This window comes from Telmatherina bonti, assembly GCF_933228915.1.
Source record: "Telmatherina bonti genome assembly, chromosome: 17".
Lineage (NCBI taxonomy): Eukaryota > Metazoa > Chordata > Actinopteri > Atheriniformes > Telmatherinidae > Telmatherina > Telmatherina bonti.
Window position 1 is genome coordinate 35,054,083 of NC_136615.1, and position 26,725 is coordinate 35,080,807.

Here is a 26,725-nt window from a genome sequence, read left to right on the forward strand (position 1 = left end):
AACCCAGAGGTTCAGCTCCAACCCAGAGGTTCAGTTCCAACCCAGAGGTTCAGTTCCAACCCAGAAGTTCAGCTCCAACCCAGAGGTTCAGTTCCAACCCAGAGGTTCAGCTCCAACCCAGAGGTTCAGCTCCAACCCAGAGGTTCAGCTCCAACCCAGAGGTTCAGCTCCAACCCAGAGGTTCAGCTCCAACCCAGAAGTTCAGCTCCAACCCAGAGGTTCAGCTCCAACCCAGAAGTTCAGCTCCAACCCAGAGGTTCAGCTCCAACCCAGAGGTTCAGCTCCAACCCAGAGGTTCAGCTCCAACCCAGAGGTTCAGCTCCAACCCAGAGGTTCAGCTCCAACCCAGAAATTCAGCTCCAACCCAGAGGTTCAGCTCCAACCCAGAAATTCAGCTCCACCAGGAGAGCAAAGCAGAGCGGCGAAGAACCAGGATGGGTTCACCACAAATCTGTCAACAAAACAACAAACTATCCTCTAACATCAGACATAATCAGTGCAAACATTCAGAGTTTAAGTGTCTTCAGTTTTATTGTAGACGCTGAACAACGTAGGATTCTGGGGAGTCTGGGGACAGACCGCAGGTCTTCAGAGGACCCGCTTCCGGTGGTGGATCTGCATCCGGACAGCCAGGTTCCTCCCTGACAACAAGATGAGGAGTGAAGGTTTGCAGCGTCGGCTGTGAGCTACTTCTTCACGTCCTCCTGCTTCAGCATCTTCAGCTCCATCTCCGTCTGGCTGCGCATGGACTGAAAGCGGGACAGAAGACACGGCGGTTAGAAGCTTGCAGTGCGTTCAGGGTACGTGTGAGGACATACCTCCAGGTCTCTGGTGATGGAGTGGTTGGGTCCGTGGGTGACCATCAGGATGCTGTAGGCCTTGCAGATCATGCTGTGGCCCGTTTCGGTCTGCCCGGCATGCCAGTGGGTGACGCCTGCCCTCATGACGGCCAGTCCCAGCAGGGGGTTGTGGGGGTGGTACAATTTCCTGTCCAACAGAGGACAACATGCTCCATGAGGCAGTTCATTTCATTCAAATAAAAATGTTTTTTCCTGTTTAAAATCTGAAAACAAAATAAGAGGTGTCAATAAATGTTATCTAACAACGATCCAGGGTTCCATGTGTGTTCGACCAGCATGAGGCGTCTGCTGGGAAACTGTTAGACTCGTGTTTATTAATAATCTTTCTGAGTTTACTCTGCAATGTCAGTCATATTTATAGTTTAGATTTACCCTGGAAGATTAAAGGAGGAATCCAGTAGAGCTGGGAAAATCCAAACCAAAAATAGAACATTTTTTAGATTATTTTTTTTCTTCACAATTTTAAAATCGTTTTTTTTTGTTGTTTTTTTTTTTTTTTTTTTGTTAAAAATAATTTTTTTTTTCAAATAAAAAAATCATCCATGATAAAAATTTTTTTTTTTTTTTTTAAATTGAATTTGTTTTAATCTTTTAACTTGTCTTCTTGGGCGTTATAGCAGCAGAATGGTGGTCTGGTTAGTGGGTTGTTTTTTCCTGGTTGAAATAAAGAAAAATGACAAGCAAAAAAAAAAAAAAGAACTTTTAAACCCTTCTCTTTTGTTTTTAATCTACAAAAATCAGAAATATCGAAGAATCATGAGAATCGCAATTTAAATCGAATCAGCACCCAAAGAAATCAAAATCGAATCGAATCGGGACAAAGCATATCGTCACAGCTCCAGTATCCAGGATGGTAAAAATGTCCAGGAAGCAGTTTTATTTCTGCTGCAGGTGGTGCCTGGTGTCTCTCTGCACACACACACACCGTGCCAAAACAAAGCAATAAGTCTAAATCTAAACTACGCAGGAAGCAACACACTCATCATGTTAGGGCAGCGATCACAAAGCATCCAGTTCCTGCTGAACATTCATTCCTCACAAGTCTTTATATTAAATTATTTACTGTGCAGTAGAACTCAGTTCATTAATAAAGCTGATGATTTAAGTTGGTTCAGCTTTTCTATCCGTTTAAACAAACCCGAGTTGTTTTCAGGAACCAAAATGATGAAGAATTATGAGGAAGAGGCAGGCATCGCCTCACTGATCAGCTGTCCATGAACATATCATCCATTTCTCTCTTTCTTTCTGTTGATGTATTTATTCAGTAAAGATGGATCCTGTTTAGTTGAATGATAAATTATTTGGCTTGTTTCCAGTCTGTTTCGGTTTGCTTCTAACGTCTCTCAGCAGATCAGCAGTGTCATGGGGGCGCGCTGACTAGGACCTGGTGTGTTTAACTAGTCTGGTTGGCACCAAACCAAATGGCCTGAGGAGGGGGGGGGGGGGTAGTTCATCTTTATTTTTGTTCATTAGAATTTCTTGTCTTGCTTATAAAGGTAAATGGATAAGGTGTGATGTCATCTAGTCTTTATTTTGTGTAGTATTTGGACTAAAGCTGCGTTGTGTGTTTTTAAGGTTTGAACCTGGGAACACACCCCTGTTGGGTTCTAATGGATCTGGTTCTAGTCGGTAAAAACTGGTGGAGGAACGTGAACAGTAAAGGAAAAGTTGGAGAGGTGTCTGTGGAAGTGAAACTGAAAAGTAATCTCAGTAAAAAGAAACCGATTTCAGAGTCCCGTTATTCTCCCTCCTCTTTCCCATTGGCTGTAACACCTGAGGGGGCGTCGCCGTTCTGCTTTCTCTACGGTTAAAACCTTACAGGACCGAATGAGAAGGAAAAAGCTCGGTATGACGGCGGCGTGTTGCTGGGGACATACGTGTATCCGTCCACCATGCGGCATGTGTGTTGCTGGGGACATACGTGTATCCGTCCACCATGCGGCGTGTGTGTTGCTGGGGACATACGTGTATCCGTCCACCATGCGGCATGTGTGTTGCTGGGGACATACGTGTATCCGTCCACCATGCGGCGTGTGTGTTGCTGGGGACATACGTGTATCCGTCCACCATGCGGCGTGTGTGTTGCTGGGGACATACGTGTATCCGTCCACCATGCGGCGTGTGTTGTTGCTGGGGACATACGTGTATCCGTCCACCATGCGGCGTGTGTGTTGCTGGGGACATACGTGTATCCGTCCACCATGCGGCGTGTGTTGCTGGGGACATACGTGTATCCGTCCACCATGCGGCGTGTGTGTTGCTGGGGACATACGTGTATCCGTCCACCATGCGGCGTGTGTGTTGCTGAGGACATACGTGTATCCGTCCACCATGCGGCGTGTGTGTTGCTGGGGACATACGTGTATCCGTCCACCATGCGGCGTGTGTGTTGCTGAGGACATACGTGTATCCGTCCACCATGCGGCGTGTGTGTTGCTGGGGACATACGTGTATCCGTCCACCATGCGGCGTGTGTGTTGCTGGGGACATACGTGTATCCGTCCACCATGCGGCGTGTGTGTTGCTGGGGACATACGTGTATCCGTCCACCATGCGGCGTGTGTGTTGCTGAGGACATACGTGTATCCGTCCACCATGCGGCGTGTGTGTTGCTGGGGACATACGTGTATCCGTCCACCATGCGGCGTGTGTTGTTGCTGGGGACATACGTGTATCCGTCCACCATGCGGTGTGTGTGTTGCTGGGGACATACGTGTATCCGTCCACCATGCGGCGTGTGTTGTTGCTGGGGACATACGTGTATCCGTCCACCATGCGGCGTGTGTGTTGCTGGGGACATACGTGTATCCGTCCACCATGCGGCGTGTGTGTTGCTGAGGACATACGTGTATCCGTCCACCATGCGGCGTGTGTGTTGCTGGGGACATACGTGTATCCGTCCACCATGCGGCGTGTGTGTTGCTGGGGACATACGTGTATCCGTCCACCATGCGGCGTGTGTTGCTGGGGACATACGTGTATCCGTCCACCATGTGGCGTGTGTTGCTGGGGACATACGTGTATCCGTCCACCATGCGGCGTGTGTGTTGCTGGGGACATACGTGTATCCGTCCACCATGCGGTGTGTGTGTTGCTGGGGACATACGTGTATCCGTCCACCATGCGGCGTGTGTGTTGCTGGGGACATACGTGTATCCGTCCACCATGTGGCGTGTGTTGCTGGGGACATACGTGTATCCGTCCACCATGCGGCGTGTGTTGCTGGGGACATACGTGTATCCGTCCACCATGCGGCGTGTGTGTTGCTGGGGACATACGTGTATCCGTCCACCATGCGGCGTGTGTGTTGCTGGGGACATACGTGTATCCGTCCACCATGCGGCGTGTGTGTTGCTGGGGACATACGTGTATCCGTCCACCATGCGGCGTGTGTGTTGCTGAGGACATACGTGTATCCGTCCACCATGCGGCGTGTGTGTTGCTGAGGACATACGTGTATCCGTCCACCATGCGGCGTGTGTGTTGCTGAGGACATATGTGTATCCGTCCACCATGCGGCGTGTGTTGTTGCTGGGGACATACGTGTATCCGTCCACCATGCGGTGTGTGTGTTGCTGGGGACATACGTGTATCCGTCCACCATGCGGCGTGTGTTGTTGCTGGGGACATACGTGTATCCGTCCACCATGCGGCGTGTGTGTACCTGGGGACATACGTGTATCCGTCCACCATGCGGCGTGTGTGTTGCTGAGGACATACGTGTATCCGTCCACCATGCGGCGTGTGTGTTGCTGGGGACATACGTGTATCCGTCCACCATGCGGCGTGTGTGTTGCTGGGGACATACGTGTATCCGTCCACCATGCGGTGAGCGTGTTGCTGGGGACATACGTGTATCCGTCCACCATGCGGCGTGTGTGTTGCTGGGGACATACGTGTATCCGTCCACCATGCGGTGTGTGTGTTGCTGGGGACATACGTGTATCCGTCCACCATGCGGTGAGCGTGTTGCTGGGGACATACGTGTATCCGTCCACCATGCGGTGTGTGTGTTGCTGGGGACATACGTGTATCCGTCCACCATGCGGCGTGTGTGTTGCTGGGGACATACGTGTATCCGTCCACCATGCGGCGTGTGTTGTTGCTGGGGACATACGTGTATCCGTCCACCATGCGGCGTGTGTTGTTGCTGGGGACATACGTGTATCCGTCCACCAGGCGGCGTGTGTGTTGCTGGGGACATACGTGTATCCGTCCACCATGCGGTGTGTGTGTTGCTGGGGACATACGTGTATCCGTCCACCATGCGGCGTGTGTGTTGCTGGGGACATACGTGTATCCGTCCACCATGCGGCGTGTGTGTTGCTGGGGACATACGTGTATCCGTCCACCATGCGGCGTGTGTTGTTGCTGGGGACATACGTGTATCCGTCCACCATGCGGCGTGTGTGTTGCTGGGGACATACGTGTATCCGTCCACCATGCGGCGTGTGTGTTGCTGGGGACATACGTGTATCCGTCCACCATGCGGCGTGTGTGTTGCTGGGGACATACGTGTATCCGTCCACCATGCGGCGTGTGTGTTGCTGGGGACATACGTGTATCCGTCCACCATGCGGCGTGTGTGTTGCTGAGGACATACGTGTATCCGTCCACCATGCGGCGTGTGTGTTGCTGAGGACATATGTGTATCCGTCCACCATGCGGCGTGTGTGTACCTGGGGACATACGTGTATCCGTCCACCATGCGGCGTGTGTGTTGCTGGGGACATACGTGTATCCGTCCACCATGCGGCGTGTGTGTTGCTGAGGACATATGTGTATCCGTCCACCATGCGGCGTGTGTGTACCTGGGGACATACGTGTATCCGTCCACCATGCGGCGTGTGTGTTGCTGAGGACATATGTGTATCCGTCCACCATGCGGCGTGTGTGTTGCTGGGGACATACGTGTATCCGTCCACCATGCGGCGTGTGTGTTGCTGGGGACATACGTGTATCCGTCCACCATGCGGTGAGCGTGTTGCTGGGGACATACGTGTATCCGTCCACCATGCGGCGTGTGTGTTGCTGGGGACATACGTGTATCCGTCCACCATGCGGTGTGTGTGTTGCTGGGGACATACGTGTATCCGTCCACCATGCGGTGAGCGTGTTGCTGGGGACATACGTGTATCCGTCCACCATGCGGTGAGCGTGTTGCTGGGGACATACGTGTATCCGTCCACCATGCGGTGAGCGTGAGCGGCAGCTTCAGGGAACTGTCTCATGTAGGACAGCACCTCGCTGGCGACGCTCAGCACGCGCAGCCTGGACAGGTGAGTGTCGGCCAGGACGTCCTCCTGCTTCTCCAGACACTCACGACACAACTTCAGCACCTGATGGAGGACAGAGGAGGAGGTCAGGGGGAGGCGCAGCCATGAGGGGGAGGAGCGGGGGGGGGGGGGGGGGGGGGGGGGGTTCTTCACCTCCATGAAATCTCCTTCCAAACGGAACTTTTCAATCTTCTTCAGACTCTCCTGACTGAAGGCGGCGACATCCTTCACCTGGTCGGTGGAGAGCTGAGGGAGAGGACACTGGTGTCAGGGCACACATCAGACTGGGACAGGAACTGGGACAGAACTGGGACAGGACCTAGAACTGGGACAGGGACTGGAACAGAACTGGGACAGGACCTAGAACTGGGACTGGGAACTGGGACAGGAACTGGGACAGAACTGGGACAGGACCTAGAACTGGGACTGGGAACTGGGACAGGGACTGGAACAGAACTGGGACAGGAACTGGGACAGGGACTGGAACAGAACTGGGACAGGACCTAGAACTGGGACTGGAACAGAACTGGGACAGAACTGGGACAGGGAACAGGGACAGGACTGGGACAGGGACTGGAACTGGGACAGGGAACAGGAACTGGGACAGGGACTGGGACAGGAACTGGGACAGAACTGGGACAGGACCTGGGACAGGGACTGGGAACTGGGACAGAACTGGGACAGGGAACAGGGACAGGACTGGGACAGGGACTGGAACTGGGACAGGGAACAGGAACTGGGACAGGGACTGGGACGTCATGTCCCGCTGACCTTGCAGCCTTCTGCCGTGGCGCTCATCAAACCGTCCCCGATGTGCTCCCTGCAGTGCTGGCAGCTGCATTCGAAGTGGAAATGATCCCTCAGCTGCTTCTGGCGATCAGCTGACAGGTTGAGGAAGTCCACGTAGCTGACCGTAAGCTCCTCCCCCTCGCCGATCTCCCCCACAGCTCGTAGCTCAATCCTGGAGGAGAAGAGCTGGGATGAAGAACTGAGAGTCCAGACAGAGTAATCACACCTCACCTGCATGTTCTGAGTTCAGTCTAAGGACGTCCAGGAGCCCCTCTGGGACCTGGACCCTCCTGCTGTCCACACAGCAGGTCTGGACCACAGAACCAGGCTGTCATACAAACCAAAAACCCAACAGCCGAGAAACATGTCACCACCGGCACACAGCAGAGTGGAGAGCTGGCCTGCCGGGTTTGAGCAGCTCCTGGTGCCGCCGGATCCACAACATATAGTTTCCTCACGTCACACCAGATGTTTGTTTCTTTATTTATTTTACATCTAGACTCAGTTTTAGAGACAGAAACAAAGGATGGAGGTCATGTTTGTGTCTGTAGGAGTCATCTGAAGGAGTTCAAACAGTTTTCCTCCCTGGTTCTGGGTCTGATGCAGGTTTTCCTCCCTGGTTCTGGTCCTGATGCAGGTTTTCCTCCCTGGTTCTGGTCCTGATGCAGGTTTTCCTTCCTGGTTCTGGGTCTGATGCAGGTTTTCCTCCCTGGTTCTGGTCCTGATGCAGGTTTTCCTCCCTGGTTCTGGTCCTGATGCAGGTTTTCCTCCCTGGTTCTGGTCCTGATGCAGGTTTTCCTCCCTGGTTCTGGGTCTGATGCAGGTTTTCCTCCCTGGTTCTGGTCCTGATGCAGGTTTTCCTCCCTGGTTCTGGGTCTGATGCAGGTTTTCCTCCCTGGTTCTGGTCCTGATGCAGGTTTTCCTCCCTGGTTCTGGTCCTGATGCAGGTTTTCCTCCCTGGTTCTGGGTCTGATGCAGGTTTTCCTCCCTGGTTCTGGTCCTGATGCAGGTTTTCCTCCCTGGTTCTGGTCCTGATGCAGGTTTTCCTCCCTGGTTCTGGTCCTGATGCAGGTTTTCCTCCCTGGTTCTGGGTCTGATGCAGGTTTTCCTCCCTGGTTCTGGTCCTGATGCAGGTTTTCCTCCCTGGTTCTGGGTCTGATGCAGGTTTTCCTCCCTGGTTCTGGGTCTGATGCAGGTTTTCCTCCCTGGTTCTGGTCCTGATGCAGGTTTTCCTCCCTGGTTCTGGGTCTGATGCAGGTTTTCCTCCCTGGTTCTGGTCCTGATGCAGGTTTTCCTCCCTGGTTCTGGGTCTGATGCAGGTTTTCCTCCCTGGTTCTGGGTCTGATGCAGGTTTTCCTCCCTGGTTCTGGTCCTGATGCAGGTTTTCCTCCCTGGTTCTGGGTCTGATGCAGGTTTTCCTCCGTGGTTCTGGTCCTGATGCAGGTTTTCCTCCCTGGTTCTGGTCCTGATGCAGGTTTTCCTCCGTGGTTCTGGTCCTGATGCAGGTTTTCCTCCCTGGTTCTGGGTCTGATGCAGGTTTTCCTCCCTGGTTCTGGTCCTGATGGAGGTTTTCCTCCGTGGTTCTGGTCCTGATGCAGGTTTTCCTCCGTGGTTCTGGTCCTGATGCAGGTTTTCCTCCCTGGTTCTGGGTCTGATGCAGGTTTTCCTCCCTGGTTTTGGTCCTGATGGAGGTTTTCCTCCCTGGTTCTGGTCCTGATGCAGGTTTTCCTCCCTGGTTCTGGGTCTGATGCAGGTTTTCCTCCCTGGTTCTGGGTCTGATGCAGGTTTTCCTTCCTGGTTCTGGTCCTGATGCAGGTTTTCCTCCCTGGTTCTGGTCCTGATGCAGGTTTTCCTCCCTGGTTCTGGTCCTGATGCAGGTTTTCCTCCCTGGTTCTGGTCCTGATGCAGGTTTTCCTCCCTGGTTCTGGTCCTGATGCAGGTTTTCCTCCCTGGTTCTGGTCCTGATGCAGGTTTTCCTCCCTGGTTCTGGTCCTGATGCAGGTTTTCCTCCCTGGTTCTGGGTCTGATGCAGGTTTTCCTCCCTGGTTCTGGGTCTGATGCAGGTTTTCCTCCCTGGTTCTGGGTCTGATGCAGGTTTTCCTCCCTGGTTCTGGGTCTGATGCAGGTTTTCCTCCCTGGTTCTGGGTCTGATGCAGGTTTTCCTCCGTGGTTCTGGTCCTGATGCAGGTTTTCCTCCCTGGTTCTGGGTCTGATGCAGGTTTTCCTCCCTGGTTCTGGTCCTGATGCAGGTTTTCCTCCCTGGTTCTGGTCCTGATGCAGGTTTTCCTCCCTGGTTCTGGGTCTGATGCAGGTTTTCCTCCCTGGTTCTGGGTCTGATGCAGGTTTTCCTCCGTGGTTCTGGTCCTGATGCAGGTTTTCCTCCCTGGTTCTGGGTCTGATGCAGGTTTTCCTCCGTGGTTCTGGTCCTGATGCAGGTTTTCCTCCCTGGTTCTGGTCCTGATGCAGGTTTTCCTCCCTGGTTCTGGTCCTGATGCAGGTTTTCCTCCGTGGTTCTGGTCCTGATGCAGGTTTTCCTCCCTGGTTCTGGTCCTGATGCAGGTTTTCCTCCCTGGTTCTGGGTCTGATGCAGGTTTTACTCCGTGGTTCTGGTCCTGATGCAGGTTTTCCTCCCTGGTTCTGGTCCTGATGCAGGTTTTCCTCCCTGGTTCTGGTCCTGATGCAGGTTTTCCTCCGTGGTTCTGGTCCTGATGCAGGTTTTCCTCCCTGGTTCTGGTCCTGATGCAGGTTTTCCTCCCTGGTTCTGGGTCTGATGCAGGTTTTCCTCCCTGGTTCTGGTCCTGATGGAGGTTTTCCTCCGTGGTTCTGGTCCTGATGCAGGTTTTCCTCCGTGGTTCTGGTCCTGATGCAGGTTTTCCTCCCTGGTTCTGGGTCTGATGCAGGTTTTCCTCCCTGGTTTTGGTCCTGATGGAGGTTTTCCTCCCTGGTTCTGGTCCTGATGCAGGTTTTCCTCCCTGGTTCTGGGTCTGATGCAGGTTTTCCTCCCTGGTTCTGGGTCTGATGCAGGTTTTCCTTCCTGGTTCTGGTCCTGATGCAGGTTTTCCTCCCTGGTTCTGGTCCTGATGCAGGTTTTCCTCCCTGGTTCTGGTCCTGATGCAGGTTTTCCTCCCTGGTTCTGGTCCTGATGCAGGTTTTCCTCCCTGGTTCTGGGTCTGATGCAGGTTTTCCTCCCTGGTTCTGGTCCTGATGCAGGTTTTCCTCCCTGGTTCTGGTCCTGATGCAGGTTTTCCTCCCTGGTTCTGGGTCTGATGCAGGTTTTCCTCCGTGGTTCTGGTCCTGATGCAGGTTTTCCTCCCTGGTTCTGGTCCTGATGCAGGTTTTCCTCCCTGGTTCTGGGTCTGATGCAGATTTTCCTCCCTGGTTCTGGTCCTGATGCAGGTTTTCCTCCCTGGTTCTGGTCCTGATGCAGGTTTTCCTCCCTGGTTCTGGTCCTGATGCAGGTTTTCCTCCCTGGTTCTGGTCCTGATGCAGGTTTTCCTCCCTGGTTCTGGGTCTGATGCAGGTTTTCCTCCCTGGTTCTGGTCCTGATGCAGGTTTTCCTCCCTGGTTCTGGGTCTGATGCAGGTTTTCCTCCCTGGTTCTGGTCCTGATGCAGGTTTTCCTCCCTGGTTCTGGTCCTGATGCAGGTTTTCCTCCCTGGTTCTGGTCCTGATGCAGGTTTTCCTCCCTGGTTCTGGGTCTGATGCAGATTTTCCTCCCTGGTTCTGGGTCTGATGCAGGTTTTCCTCCCTGGTTCTGGTCCTGATGCAGGTTTTCCTCCCTGGTTCTGGTCCTGATGCAGGTTTTCCTCCCTGGTTCTGGTCCTGATGGAGGTTTTCCTCCGTGGTTCTGGTCCTGATGCAGGTTTTCCTCCCTGGTTCTGGGTCTGATGCAGGTTTTCCTCCCTGGTTTTGGTCCTGATGGAGGTTTTCCTCCCTGGTTCTGGTCCTGATGCAGGTTTTCCTCCCTGGTTCTGGGTCTGATGCAGGTTTTCCTCCCTGGTTCTGGGTCTGATGCAGGTTTTCCTTCCTGGTTCTGGTCCTGATGCAGGTTTTCCTCCCTGGTTCTGGTCCTGATGCAGGTTTTCCTCCCTGGTTCTGGTCCTGATGCAGGTTTTCCTCCCTGGTTCTGGTCCTGATGCAGATTTTCCTCCCTGGTTCTGGGTCTGATGCAGGTTTTCCTCCCTGGTTCTGGTCCTGATGCAGGTTTTCCTCCCTGGTTCTGGTCCTGATGCAGGTTTTCCTCCCTGGTTCTGGTCCTGATGCAGGTTTTCCTCCCTGGTTCTGGGTCTGATGCAGGTTTTCCTCCCTGGTTCTGGTCCTGATGCAGATTTTCCTCCCTGGTTCTGGGTCTGATGCAGGTTTTCCTCCCTGGTTCTGGTCCTGATGCAGGTTTTCCTCCCTGGTTCTGGTCCTGATGCAGGTTTTCCTCCCTGGTTCTGGTCCTGATGCAGGTTTTCCTCCCTGGTTCTGGTCCTGATGCAGGTTTTCCTCCCTGGTTCTGGTCCTGATGCAGGTTTTCCTCCCTGGTTCTGGGTCTGATGCAGGTTTTCCTCCCTGGTTCTGGGTCTGATGCAGGTTTTCCTCCCTGGTTCTGGGTCTGATGCAGGTTTTCCTCCCTGGTTCTGGGTCTGATGCAGATTTTCCTCCCTGGTTCTGGTCCTGATGCAGGTTTTCCTCCCTGGTTCTGGTCCTGATGCAGGTTTTCCTCCGTGGTTCTGGTCCTGATGCAGGTTTTCCTCCCTGGTTCTGGTCCTGATGCAGGTTTTCCTCCCTGGTTCTGGGTCTGATGCAGGTTTTCCTCCCTGGTTCTGGTCCTGATGCAGGTTTTCCTCCCTGGTTCTGGTCCTGATGCAGGTTTTCCTCCGTGGTTCTGGTCCTGATGCAGGTTTTCCTCCCTGGTTCTGGTCCTGATGCAGGTTTTCCTCCCTGGTTCTGGGTCTGATGCAGGTTTTCCTCCCTGGTTCTGGTCCTGATGCAGGTTTTCCTCCCTGGTTCTGGTCCTGATGCAGGTTTTCCTCCCTGGTTCTGGTCCTGATGCAGGTTTTCCTCCGTGGTTCTGGTCCTGATGCAGGTTTTCCTCCCTGGTTCTGGTCCTGATGCAGGTTTTCCTCCCTGGTTCTGGGTCTGATGCAGGTTTTCCTCCCTGGTTCTGGTCCTGATGCAGGTTTTCCTCCCTGGTTCTGGGTCTGATGCAGGTTTTCCTCCCTGGTTCTGGGTCTGATGCAGGTTTTCCTTCCTGGTTCTGGTCCTGATGCAGGTTTTCCTCCCTGGTTCTGGTCCTGATGCAGGTTTTCCTCCCTGGTTCTGGTCCTGATGCAGGTTTTCCTCCCTGGTTCTGGTCCTGATGCAGGTTTTCCTCCCTGGTTCTGGTCCTGATGCAGGTTTTCCTCCCTGGTTCTGGTCCTGATGCAGGTTTTCCTCCCTGGTTCTGGTCCTGATGCAGGTTTTCCTCCCTGGTTCTGGGTCTGATGCAGGTTTTCCTCCCTGGTTCTGGGTCTGATGCAGGTTTTCCTCCCTGGTTCTGGGTCTGATGCAGGTTTTCCTCCCTGGTTCTGGGTCTGATGCAGGTTTTCCTCCCTGGTTCTGGGTCTGATGCAGGTTTTCCTCCGTGGTTCTGGTCCTGATGCAGGTTTTCCTCCCTGGTTCTGGGTCTGATGCAGGTTTTCCTCCCTGGTTCTGGTCCTGATGCAGGTTTTCCTCCCTGGTTCTGGTCCTGATGCAGGTTTTCCTCCCTGGTTCTGGGTCTGATGCAGGTTTTCCTCCCTGGTTCTGGGTCTGATGCAGGTTTTCCTCCGTGGTTCTGGTCCTGATGCAGGTTTTCCTCCCTGGTTCTGGGTCTGATGCAGGTTTTCCTCCGTGGTTCTGGTCCTGATGCAGGTTTTCCTCCCTGGTTCTGGTCCTGATGCAGGTTTTCCTCCCTGGTTCTGGTCCTGATGCAGGTTTTCCTCCGTGGTTCTGGTCCTGGTGCAGGTTTTCCTCCCTGGTTCTGGTCCTGATGCAGGTTTTCCTCCCTGGTTCTGGGTCTGATGCAGGTTTTACTCCGTGGTTCTGGTCCTGATGCAGGTTTTCCTCCCTGGTTCTGGTCCTGATGCAGGTTTTCCTCCCTGGTTCTGGTCCTGATGCAGGTTTTCCTCCGTGGTTCTGGTCCTGATGCAGGTTTTCCTCCCTGGTTCTGGGTCTGATGCAGGTTTTCCTCCCTGGTTCTGGTCCTGATGGAGGTTTTCCTCCGTGGTTCTGGTCCTGATGCAGGTTTTCCTCCGTGGTTCTGGTCCTGATGCAGGTTTTCCTCCCTGGTTCTGGGTCTGATGCAGATTTTCCTCCCTGGTTCTGGTCCTGATGGAGGTTTTCCTCCCTGGTTCTGGTCCTGATGCAGATTTTCCTCCCTGGTTCTGGTCCTGATGCAGGTTTTCCTCCCTGGTTCTGGTCCTGATGCAGGTTTTCCTCCCTGGTTCTGGTCCTGATGCAGGTTTTCCTCCCTGGTTCTGGTCCTGATGCAGGTTTTCCTCCCTGGTTCTGGGTCTGATGCAGGTTTTCCTCCCTGGTTCTGGTCCTGATGCAGGTTTTCCTCCCTGGTTCTGGGTCTGATGCAGGTTTTCCTCCCTGGTTCTGGTCCTGATGCAGGTTTTCCTCCCTGGTTCTGGTCCTGATGCAGGTTTTCCTCCCTGGTTCTGGTCCTGATGCAGGTTTTCCTCCCTGGTTCTGGGTCTGATGCAGATTTTCCTCCCTGGTTCTGGGTCTGATGCAGGTTTTCCTCCCTGGTTCTGGTCCTGATGCAGGTTTTCCTCCCTGGTTCTGGTCCTGATGCAGGTTTTCCTCCCTGGTTCTGGTCCTGATGCAGGTTTTCCTCCCTGGTTCTGGTCCTGATGCAGGTTTTCCTCCGTGGTTCTGGTCCTGATGCAGGTTTTCCTCCCTGGTTCTGGTCCTGATGCAGGTTTTCCTCCCTGGTTCTGGGTCTGATGCAGGTTTCCCTCCCTGGTTCTGGGTCTGATGCAGGTTTTCCTCCCTGGTTCTGGTCCTGATGGAGGTTTTCCTCCGTGGTTCTGGTCCTGATGCAGGTTTTCCTCCCTGGTTCTGGGTCTGATGCAGGTTTTCCTCCCTGGTTTTGGTCCTGATGGAGGTTTTCCTCCCTGGTTCTGGTCCTGATGCAGGTTTTCCTCCCTGGTTCTGGGTCTGATGCAGGTTTTCCTCCCTGGTTCTGGGTCTGATGCAGGTTTTCCTTCCTGGTTCTGGTCCTGATGCAGGTTTTCCTCCCTGGTTCTGGTCCTGATGCAGGTTTTCCTCCCTGGTTCTGGTCCTGATGCAGGTTTTCCTCCCTGGTTCTGGTCCTGATGAAGGTTTTCCTCCCTGGTTCTGGTCCTGATGCAGATTTTCCTCCCTGGTTCTGGGTCTGATGCAGGTTTTCCTCCCTGGTTCTGGTCCTGATGCAGGTTTTCCTCCCTGGTTCTGGTCCTGATGCAGGTTTTCCTCCCTGGTTCTGGTCCTGATGCAGGTTTTCCTCCCTGGTTCTGGGTCTGATGCAGGTTTTCCTCCCTGGTTCTGGGTCTGATGCAGGTTTTCCTCCCTGGTTCTGGGTCTGATGCAGGTTTTCCTCCCTGGTTCTGGGTCTGATGCAGATTTTCCTCCCTGGTTCTGGTCCTGATGCAGGTTTTCCTCCCTGGTTCTGGTCCTGATGCAGGTTTTCCTCCGTGGTTCTGGTCCTGATGCAGGTTTTCCTCCCTGGTTCTGGTCCTGATGCAGGTTTTCCTCCCTGGTTCTGGGTCTGATGCAGGTTTTCCTCCCTGGTTCTGGTCCTGATGCAGGTTTTCCTACCTGGTTCTGGTCCTGATGCAGGTTTTCCTCCGTGGTTCTGGTCCTGATGCAGGTTTTCCTCCCTGGTTCTGGTCCTGATGCAGGTTTTCCTCCCTGGTTCTGGGTCTGATGCAGGTTTTCCTCCCTGGTTCTGGTCCTGATGCAGGTTTTCCTCCCTGGTTCTGGTCCTGATGCAGGTTTTCCTCCCTGGTTCTGGTCCTGATGCAGGTTTTCCTCCCTGGTTCTGGGTCTGATGCAGGTTTTCCTCCCTGGTTCTGGTCCTGATGCAGGTTTTCCTCCCTGGTTCTGGTCCTGATGCAGATTTTCCTCCCTGGTTCTGGTCCTGATGCAGGTTTTCCTCCCTGGTTCTGGTCCTGATGCAGGTTTTCCTCCCTGGTTCTGGTCCTGATGCAGATTTTCCTCCCTGGTTCTGGTCCTGATGCAGGTTTTCCTCCCTGGTTCTGGTCCTGATGCAGGTTTTCCTCCCTGGTTCTGGGAGGAAAACCTAATGTGGATCAACGGACTGGTTTGAACTGGTAAATTGCTCAGTAATAAAATGGAAAATATTGATCCAGAGCGTTAGTTATAGCTTCACATCAAACTGAATCCTAACATAGTTTAACATCATAGTTAAATCAGCAGAACAAGCAGGTTATGATGAATGAAATCTTGTAAAAAGTTACAAAGATTTCCGGCTGCTTGGTGGGAGAAGTTTTCATCAGATGGTTGTCCTCCATACGTACCTCCTCTGAGAGTGAAGAGCAGAACTCAGCGCTGACTGGCTGCAAAAAGAGACAGAATTTAGTTGGTTTGCGTCCCATAAGTACACATTCATGCTTCCTGCAGCCATGTGGAACAGTTACAGTATGGAGATCTGAAAATACCACAATAAAACATTCATTCATTTTCTGTTCCTGGATAAAAGGGAAGCAAATATGATGATGAAACTCTCCATCAGGATATGGACAGAAGGACGGAGCTCTCCATCAGGAGATGGACAGAAGGACGGAGCTCTCCATCAGGAGATGGACAGAAGGACGGAGCTCTCCATCAGGAGATGGACAGAAGGACGGAGCTCTCCATCAGGAGATGGACAGAAGGACGGAGCTCTCCATCAGGAGATGGACAGAAGGACGGAGCTCTCCATCAGGAGATGGACAGAAGGACGGAGCTCTCCATCAGGAGATGGACAGAAGGACGGAGCTCTCCATCAGGAGATGGACAGAAGGACGGAGCTCTCCATCAGGAGATGGACAGAAGGACGGAGCTCTCCATCAGGAGATGGACAGAAGGACGGAGCTCTCCATCAGGAGATGGACAGAAGGACGGAGCTCTCCATCAGGAGATGGACAGAAGGACAGAGCTCTCCATCAGGAGATGGACAGAAGGACAGAGCTCTCCATCAGGAGATGGACAGAAGGACAGAGCTCTCCATCAGGAGATGGACAGAAGGACAGAGCTCTCCATCAGGAGATGGACAGAAGGACGGAGCTCTCCATCAGGAGATGGACAGAAGGACAGAGCTCTCCATCAGGAGATGGACAGAAGGACGGAGCTCTCCATCAGGAGATGGACAGAAGGACAGAGCTCTCCATCAGGAGATGGACAGAAGGACGGAGCTCTCCATCAGGAGATGGACAGAAGGACGGAGCTCTCCATCAGGAGATGGACAGAAGGACGGAGCTCTCCATCAGGAGATGGACAGAAGGACGGAGCTCTCCATCAGGAGATGGACAGAAGGACAACGGTCTACAGTAATGGGATTACTTGGATCTGAAGGAGTACTTCCTGTACATGTTGGGACAACGCAGCACGTCTTCATCAGACACCTACTTTCCATGGTTGAGGACGGCGGTGCAGTTGGACCAGCAGTCATGGTTGACCAGACACAGGTTGGGGAAAAGACCCACCCCGACAGCCTGCAATCCTCTCTGGTCACTCAGAGTGAAGCCGTTACACTTGATCTGCAGAGGAGGAGGAAGAGGAGGAGACGGGATGAAGCAGAGAGCAGCAGCGGAACTATTAAAGAAGCTGAGAGGAGACGAACAATGCCGAAGATGTGGGAGATGAAGTCCGCTGAGTGCTGCTTCCTTCCATAAGACCAGTACTGCAGGAAGCTGTGCACGTCCGCCTGGAGCTTCTTGAGGTCGGGTTCCGACAGGTCCTCTACGTGGTCCTGCAGCTGGTCCACCGGCACCAGCTGACTGTCTGCTGCAACGCCGTTGTCCTTATGGAAACGCCACACCACCCGGGCAGCCAGGCTGGACAGAAACACGGTCAGATAAAAACAACAACTCTGGACAACAAACATCCGTTTTATCATACAGACTGAACTCAGAGCAGCTTAGGAGGGCTGGACGCTGGTTGTCATGGTTTCCGTGTCAAACGCAGCATCATCTCTGCAGTTGGGTCGTTGGTTTCCAGTTTGGCTTCATCAACCTCCTGAATTTATTTACATTTATATACAATTTAAATCTGGACTGGAAATCTGAAATGAATCTGGTTCAATATGAGACGAGTTGATGAGACTGAATAAATAAAAATCTATCCATCTATCCATCTATCCATCTATCCATCCATCCATCCATCTATCCATCCCCCCCCCCCCTCTTCCAGTCTTACCGGACGTTTTCATTGGGGGCCCTTCCAGCCTTCTTGATTGCTCCACACTCTTGCTTGTGCTCCTCCCAGCATGCTGTCTGGCAGGTTCGGTCGCAGTAGTGAGCAAAGCGACACTGAGCACAGCGGTGCAGTTTGGCCTGATGGCGGAAACAGCTGTGGCACACCTGGGTGGACAAACTGAGACACACATGCCTGGTTATCGCTGCTGTTCACTCATCCCAAAACTTGCAGAGTTATATGATATAGATATGTTATATGATGTAGATGTTAAATGATATAGATATGTTATACCAAATCAAAGATACTTTATTTATCCCCGAGGGGAAATTCAAGGTTCACGCCAGCTCGTCCAAGGTTAGACATACAGACATTTACATTTGACAAGTTTACAGAACCGAACTGAAGCTGAGGCCCTGCAGACAGTTTTACCGGCACCGCCTTATAAATAAGGAAGTTGAACTTGCAAGCAAGAGGACTGCAAACAAAACTTTACAACTTGTAACCAAATGTTTTTAACTGTAAAGAGAAGAGGAATTAATTTTGTGCACAATGGTTGTAATTTTGGACTTACAAACATTAGTTTGGATTGAAGACATTAGTTTTGATTCAAATTGGAGAAGTACGCTTTCTCAAATATATATTTTTTTAATTGTAACCTAATTTGTTTCTATCTCTACAGAAAATCATTTTTGGTTTCAAATCTAATTCATTTCTTTGGATAATAAAGAAACAAATTTCTCTCTATACCTGAGGTGTTCCCAGGCCAGCCGAGAGATATAATCCCTCCAGCGTGTCCTGGATCTTCCCCGGGGTCTCCTCCCAGAGGGACGTGCCTGGAACACCTCACCAGGGACGTCCAGGAGGCATCCTGATCAGATGCCCGAGCCACCTCAACTGGTTCCTCTCGATGCGGAGGAGCAGCGGCTCTACTCTGATCTCCTCCTGGATGACCGAGCTCCTCACCCTATCTCTAAGGGAGAGCCCGGCCACCCTGCGGAGGAAACTCATTTCAGCCGCCTGTATACGAGATCTCGTTCTTTTGGTCACGACCCACAGCTCATGACCATAGGTGAGGGTAGGAACGTAGATCGACTGGTAAATCGAGAGCTTTGCCTTCTGGCTCAGCTCCTTCTTCACCACGACAGACCGGCGCAGAGTCCGCATTACTGCAGATGCCGCACCGATCCGTCTGTCCATCTCACGCTCCATCCTTCTCTCACTCGTGAACAAGACCCCGAGATATTTAAACTCCTCCACTTGAGGCAGGACCTGACTCCTGACCCAGAGAGGGCAATCCACCCTATTCCGGCTGAGGACCATGGTCTCAGATTTGGAGGTGCTGATTCTCATCCCAGCCGCTTCACACTCGGCCGCGAATCATTCCAACAAGAGCTGGAGATCACGACCAGATGAAGCCAACAGGACCAAATCATCTGGAAAAAGCAGGGACACAATCCTGAGGCCACCAAGCCGGATCCCCTCAACACCTCGGCTGCACCTAGAAATTCTGTCCATATAAGTTATGAACAGAATCGGTGAAATAAATCCAACTTACAATGCAGACCAACGAATCTGACTTACTACCGGCAATGTGGACCAAACTCTGACACCCATCGTACAGGGACTGGACAGCTCGTACAAGGGGGTCCGGTACGCCATACTCCCAAAGTACCTCCCACAGGAGTCCCCAGAAAACATGGTCGAACGCCTTCTCTAGGTCCACAAAGCACATGTAGACTGGTTGGGCAAACTCCCATGCCCCCTTCAGGACCCCAAAGAGGGTATAGAGCTGGTCCACTGTTCCGCGACCAGGACGAAAACCACACTGCTCCTCCTCAATCCGGGATTCAACAATCTGACAAACCCTCCTCTCCAGGACCCCTGAATAGACCTTACCAGGGAGGCTGAGGAGTGTGATTCCCCTGTAGTTGGAACGCACCCTCCGGTCCTCCTTCTTAAAAAGGGGGACCACCACCCCAGTCTGCCAATCCAGCGGTACTGTCCCCGATGTCCACGCGATGCTGCAGAGGCGTGTCGGCCAGGACAGCCCCACAGCATCCAGAGCCTTAAGGAACTCCGGGCGGATCTCATCCACTCCCGGGGCCTTGCCACCGAGGAGCTTTTAAACCACCTCAGCGACTTCAGCCCCAGAGATAGGAGAGTCCACCCCTGAGTCCCCCAGCTCTGCTTCCTCATCGGAAGACGTGTTGCTAGGATTGAGGAGGTCTTCGAAGTATTCCTTCCACCGACCCACTACGTCCCGAGTTGAGGTCAGCAGCTCCCCATCTCCACTGTACACAGTATTGATGGAGCACTGCTTCCTCCTCCTGAGTCGCCGGATGGTGGACCAGAATCTCCTCGAAGCCGTCCTGAAGTCTTTCTCCATGGCCTCGCCGAACTCCTCCCATGCCCGAGTTTTTGCCTCGGCAACAGCCGAAGCCGCATGCCGCTTAGCCCGTCGGTATCCATCAGCTGCCTCCAGAGACCCACAGGCCAAGAAGGCCTGATAGGACTCCTTCTTCAGCTTGACGGCATCCCGCACTGCTGGTGTCCACCAACGAGTCCTGGGATTACCGCCACCACAGGCACCAACGACCTTTTGGCCACAGCTCCGGCTGGCCGCCTCAGCAATAGAGGCACGGAACACAGCCCATTCGGACTCAATGTCCCCCGCCTCACTCGGGACATGTTCGAAGATCTGCTGAAGGTGGGAGTTGAAGCTCGCTCTGACAGGGGACTCAGCCAGATGTTCCCAGCAGACCCTCACAACACGTTTGGGCCTGCCAGATCTGACCGGCTTCCTACCACACCATCTGAGCCAACTCACCACCAGGTGGTGATCAGTTGACAGCTCTGCCCCCCTCTTCACCTGAGTGTCCAAGGCATGTGGCCGCAGGTCCGATGACACGACTACAAAATCGATCATCAAACTGCGGCCCAGGGAGTCCTGATGCCAGGTGTACATATGGACACTCTTATGCTGGAACATGGTGTTCGTTATGGACAATCCATGACGAGCACAGAAGTCCAATAACAAAACACCATTTGGGTTCAGAGGGGGGGACCATGCCTCCCAATCACAGCAGAACAATGGAGTCCCCAGAAGGAGCACCCTCCAGCACTCCCTCCAAGGACTCCAGAAATGTACTCTGAACTGCTGTTCGGTGCATAAGCACAGACAACAGTCAGGACCCGTCCCCCCACCCTTTCATCCACCGGGGTAAACCCCAACGTGCAGGCACCAAGCTGGGGGCTGATGAGAATGCCCACACCTGCTCGGCGCCTCCCACCATGAGCAACTCCAGAGTGGAAGAAGGTCCAGTCCCTCTCGAGGGTTCTGGTTCCAGAGCCCAAGCCATGCGTCGAGGTGAGTCCAACTATATCTAGTCGGAAATGCTCAACCTCGCGCACAAGCTCAGGCTCCTTCCCCACCAGAGAGGTGACATTCCACGTCCCTGAAGTCAGCTTCTGCAGCCAGGGATTGGACCGCCAGGGTCCCCGCCTCTTGCTGCCGCCCAGCTCCCACTGCACCAGACCCCTACGGCTCCTCCCGCAGATGGTGAGCCCACGGGAGGCATTTTACACAGTGGAAAATCAGGTTGATTAGATAGATCTACGTGATAGATTAGCATGTAGCTGATAGATTAGCACGTAGCTGAAAGTCAGTCCCACATCTGGGACACCCGTCTGTCCAACTGTTGTCCAAATGGAACAGACAGGAGGTGGAAATGAGAGGCGATGAGCCACACACCCCCTGCAGAGCAACGCCCCTTTCCCTGTCATCCTTTCTGGGGAGCACAGAGAAGAGACGTGGAGGCCGAGAACCAGCAGGTTCACATGTGGCAGACAGAGAGCGTTCTGCTGCCTGGAGCATCCTCCAGCAGCACCAGCAGGGTCAGTGATGGGGAGGTAAATCCATGGAGGGCCACGCAGACCTCCATGTGCTAGCTGTCAGCCCTGACGCCAGGATGAGGTCCTCAGACCATGTCAGACTAGAAGCTGCTGCAGTGGGACCTGGTTCCTCCTGATGCAGGCAGTGCTCCTCATCATGTGGCTGGCATGTGTATGATGAATGTCTGATGATGCTTTTGGTCAGTATGATGCTGAATCCACACCTTCTGTTGAGGTGTTGATTTTTATTCCAGCTGATCATCATTTTGTTCTCAACACATTCCACGATGTAATGATTAAAAATTTTCATCTGGAATATTAAAGCAGTGTATTTACGTTGTGCTTTTTTAAAATAAACCTGCTGAAGGAGAAGAGACGTAAATCAGTGTTAACAAGCAGTTCCTCATGCAGTTTAACACCAAAGCTCGGCCACCTTTCTGCTGCATTTGTGGGGCACAGTGATGACATGCCTCCAACATGCTGCCCACAGGTCAGTCTGGCTCCTTTTCTTTCAGCTTCATGATAGTCTAATAGACGACGTCTGATGGAAGACGTCTGATGGAAGACGGTCTGACGGAAGACGTCTGATGGAAGACGTCTGATGGAAGACGTCTGATGGAAGACGGTCTGACGGAAGACGGTCTGACGGACGACGGTCTGACGGAAGACGGTCTGATGGAAGACGGTCTGATGGAAGACGTCTGATGGAAGACGTCTGATGGAAGACGGTCTGATGGAAGACGTCTGATGGAAGACGTCTGATGGAAGATGGTCTGATGGAAGACGTCTGATGGAAGACGTCTGATGGACGACGGTCTGGTGGAAGACAGTCTGATGGAAGACGTCTGATGGAAGACGTCTGATGGAAGACGGTCTGATGGAAGACGGTCTGATGAAAGACGGTCTGATGGAAGACGGTCTGACGGAAGACGGTCTGACGGACGACGGTCTGACGGAAGACGGTCTGACGGAAGACGGTCTGATGGAAGATGGTCTGATGGAAGACGTCTGATGGAAGATGGTCTGATGGAAGACGTCTGATGGACGACGGTCTGGTGGAAGACGGTCTGATGGAAGACGGTCTGATGAAAGACGGTCTGATGGAAGACGTCTGACGGACGACGGTCTGACGGAAGACGGTCTGACGGACGACGGTCTGACGGAAGACGGTCTGACGGAAGATGGTCTGATGGAAGATGGTCTGATGGAAGACGTCTGATGGAAGACGTCTGATGGAAGATGGTCTGATGGAAGACGGTCTGATGGACGACGGTCTGACGGAAGATGGTCTGATGGAAGACGTCTGATGGAAGACGTCTGATGGAAGACGTCTGATGGAAGATGGTCTGATGGAAGACGTCTGATGGACGACGGTCTGGTGGAAGACGGTCTGATGGACGACGTCTGATGGAAGATGGTCTGATGGAAGACGTCTGATGGACGACGGTCTGATGGAAGACGGTCTGATGAAAGACGGTCTGATGAAAGACGGTCTGATGGAAGACGTCTGACGGAAGATGGTCTGATGGAAGACGGTCTGATGGAAGACGTCTGATGGAAGACGTCTGATGGAAGACGTCTGATGGAAGATGGTCTGATGGAAGACGTCTGATGGACGACGGTCTGATGAAAGACGGTCTGATGGAAGACGGTCTGATGGAAGACGTCTGATGGAAGACGTCTGATGGAAGACGTCTGATGGAAGATGGTCTGATGGAAGACGTCTGATGGACGACGGTCTGGTGGAAGACGGTCTGATGGAAGACGGTCTGATGAAAGATGGTCTGACGGAAGATGGTCTGATGGAAGACGTCTGATGGAAGACGGTCTGATGGAAGACGGTCTGACGGAAGACGGTCTGACGGAAGACGTCTGATGGAAGACGGTCTGACGGAAGACATCTGATGGAAGACGGTCTGACGGAAGACGGTCTGACGGACGACGGTCTGACGGAAGACGGTCTGACGGAAGATGGTCTGATGGAAGACGTCTGATGGAAGACGTCTGATGGAAGATGGTCTGATGGAAGACGGTCTGATGAAAGACGGTCTGATGGAAGACGTCTGATGGAAGATGGTCTGATGGACGACGGTCTGGTGGAAGACGGTCTGATGGAAGACGGTCTGATGAAAGACGGTCTGATGGAAGACGTCTGATGGAAGATGGTCTGATGGAAGACGTCTGATGGAAGATGGTCTGATGGACGACGGTCTGATGGACGACGGTCTGGTGGAAGACGTCTGATGGAAGATGGTCTGATGGAAGACGTCTGATGGACGACGGTCTGATGGAAGATGGTCTGATGGAAGATGGTCTGATGGAAGACGTCTGATGGAAGACGTCTGATGGAAGACGGTCTGATGAAAGACGGTCTGATGGAAGACGTCTGATGGAAGACGGTCTGATGGAAGACGTCTGATGGAAGACGGTCTGATGGAAGACGGTCTGACGGACGACGGTCTGACGGACGACGGTCTGACGGACGACGGTCTGACGGAAGACGGCCTGATGGAAGACGTCTGATGGAAGACGGTCTGATGGAAGACGTCTGATGGAAGACGGTCTGATGGAAGACGTCTGATGGAAGACGGTCTGATGGAAGACGTCTGATGGACGACGTCTGATGAAAGATGGTCTGACGGAAGACGTCTGATGGAAGATGGTCTGACGGAAGATGGTCTGACGGAAGACGGTCTGACGGAAGACGTCTGAAGGAAGACGTCTGATGAAAGATGGTCTGATGAAAGATGGTCTGACGGAAGACGTCTGATGGAAGATGGTCTGACGGAAGACGTCTGATGGAAGACGTCTGATGGACGACGGTCTGATGGAAGACGGTCTGATGGAAGACGTCTGATGGAAGACGGTCTGATGGAAGACGTCTGATGAAAGATGGTCTGATGGAAGACGTCTGATGAAAGATGGTCTGATGGAAGACGTCTGACGGAAGATGGTCTGATGGAAGACGTCTGATGAAAGATGGTCTGATGGAAGACGTCTGATGGAAGACGTCTGATGGAAGACGTCTGATGGACGACGGTCTGATGGAAGACGTCTGATGGAAGACGTCTGATGGAAGACGTCTGATGGACGACGGTCTGATGGAAGACGTCTGATGGAAGACGGTCTGATGGAAGACGTCTGATGGAAGACGGTCTGATGGAAGACGTCTGATGGAAGATGGTCTGATGGAAGACGTCTGATGGAAGACGGTCTGATGGAAGACGTCTGATGGAAGACGGTCTGATGGAAGACGGTCTGATGGAAGACGTCTGACGGAAGATGGTCTGATGGAAGACGATGAAAGATGGTCTGATGGAAGACGTCTGACGGAAGATGGTCTGATGGAAGATGGTCTGATGGAAGATGGTCTGATGGAAGATGGTCTGATGGAAGACGTCTGATGAAAGATGGTCTGATGGAAGACGTCTGATGGAAGACGTCTGATGGAAGACGTCTGATGGACGACGGTCTGATGGAAGACGTCTGATGGAAGACGTCTGATGGAAGACGTCTGATGGACGACGGTCTGATGGAAGACGTCTGATGGAAGACGGTCTGATGGAAGACGTCTGATGGAAGACGGTCTGATGGAAGACGTCTGATGGAAGACGGTCTGATGGAAGACGTCTGATGGAAGATGGTCTGATGGAAGACGTCTGATGGAAGACGGTCTGATGGAAGACGTCTGACGGAAGATGGTCTGATGGAAGACGATGAAAGATGGTCTGATGGAAGACGTCTGACGGAAGATGGTCTGATGGAAGATGGTCTGATGGACGATGGTCTGATGGAAGATGGTCTGATGGAAGATGGTCTGATGGAAGATGGTCTGATGGAAGACGTCTGATGGACGACGTCTGACGGAAGATGGTCTGATGGACGACGGTCTGATGGACGACGGTCTGACGGAAGACGGTCTGACGGAAGACGTCTGAAGGAAGACGTCTGATGAAAGATGGTCTGATGAAAGATGGTCTGACGGAAGACGTCTGATGGAAGATGGTCTGACGGAAGACGTCTGATGGAAGACGTCTGATGGACGACGGTCTGATGGAAGACGGTCTGATGGAAGACGTCTGATGGAAGACGGTCTGATGGAAGACGTCTGATGGAAGACGTCTGATGGAAGACGGTCTGATGGAAGACGTCTGATGAAAGATGGTCTGATGGAAGACGTCTGACGGAAGATGGTCTGATGGAAGACGTCTGATGAAAGATGGTCTGATGGAAGACGTCTGATGGAAGACGTCTGATGGAAGACGTCTGATGGACGACGGTCTGATGGAAGACGTCTGATGGAAGACGTCTGATGGACGACGGTCTGATGGAAGACGTCTGATGGAAGACGGTCTGATGGAAGACGGTCTGATGGAAGACGGTCTGATGGAAGACGTCTGATGGAAGATGGTCTGATGGAAGACGTCTGATGGAAGATGGTCTGATGGAAGACGTCTGATGGAAGACGGTCTGATGGAAGACGGTCTGATGGAAGACGTCTGACGGAAGATGGTCTGATGGAAGACGATGAAAGATGGTCTGATGGAAGACGTCTGACGGAAGATGGTCTGATGGAAGATGGTCTGATGGAAGATGGTCTGATGGAAGATGGTCTGATGGAAGACGTCTGATGAAAGATGGTCTGATGGAAGACGTCTGATGGAAGACGTCTGATGGAAGACGTCTGATGGACGACGGTCTGATGGAAGACGTCTGATGGAAGACGTCTGATGGAAGACGTCTGATGGACGACGGTCTGATGGAAGACGTCTGATGGAAGACGGTCTGATGGAAGACGTCTGATGGAAGACGGTCTGATGGAAGACGTCTGATGGAAGACGGTCTGATGGAAGACGGTCTGATGGAAGACGTCTGATGGAAGATGGTCTGATGGAAGACGTCTGATGGAAGACGGTCTGATGGAAGACGTCTGACGGAAGATGGTCTGATGGAAGACGATGAAAGATGGTCTGATGGAAGACGTCTGACGGAAGATGGTCTGATGGAAGATGGTCTGATGGACGATGGTCTGATGGAAGATGGTCTGATGGAAGATGGTCTGATGGAAGACGTCTGATGGACGACGTCTGATGGAAGATGGTCTGATGGACGACGGTCTGATGGACGACGGTCTGATGGAAGACGTCTGATGGAAGACGTCTGATGGAAGACGTCTGATGGACGACGGTCTGATGGACGACGGTCTGATGGAAGACGGTCTGATGGAAGACGTCTGATGGAAGATGGTCTGATGGAAGACGGTCTGATGGAAGACGGTCTGATGGAAGACGTCTGATGGAAGACGGTCTGATGGAAGACGTCTGATGAAAGATGGTCTGATGGAAGACGTCTGACGGAAGATGGTCTGATGGAAGACGTCTGATGAAAGATGGTCTGATGGAAGACGTCTGATGGAAGACGTCTGATGGACGACGGTCTGATGGAAGACGTCTGATGGAAGACGTCTGATGGACGACGGTCTGATGGAAGACGTCTGATG

The 26,725-nt window shown here is 52.8% G+C and overlaps 1 protein-coding gene across 1 annotated transcript in view; it reads right to left on the bottom strand.

Moving 5' to 3' along the window:
- Positions 1-511: 511 nt before the first annotated feature.
- Positions 512-26,725, bottom strand: part of smyd1a (SET and MYND domain containing 1a) — a 29,354-nt gene continuing 3,140 nt past the window's right edge. The window contains 10 exon segments of the mRNA XM_079256747.1: positions 512-696; positions 699-749; positions 819-987; positions 6,036-6,199; positions 6,290-6,382; positions 6,908-7,097; positions 15,456-15,494; positions 16,546-16,676; positions 16,760-16,973; positions 17,335-17,511. Of these exon segments, the coding sequence (XP_079112873.1) occupies positions 589-696; positions 699-749; positions 819-987; positions 6,036-6,199; positions 6,290-6,382; positions 6,908-7,097; positions 15,456-15,494; positions 16,546-16,676; positions 16,760-16,973; positions 17,335-17,511 (1,336 nt within the window). The 3' untranslated portion in view covers positions 512-588.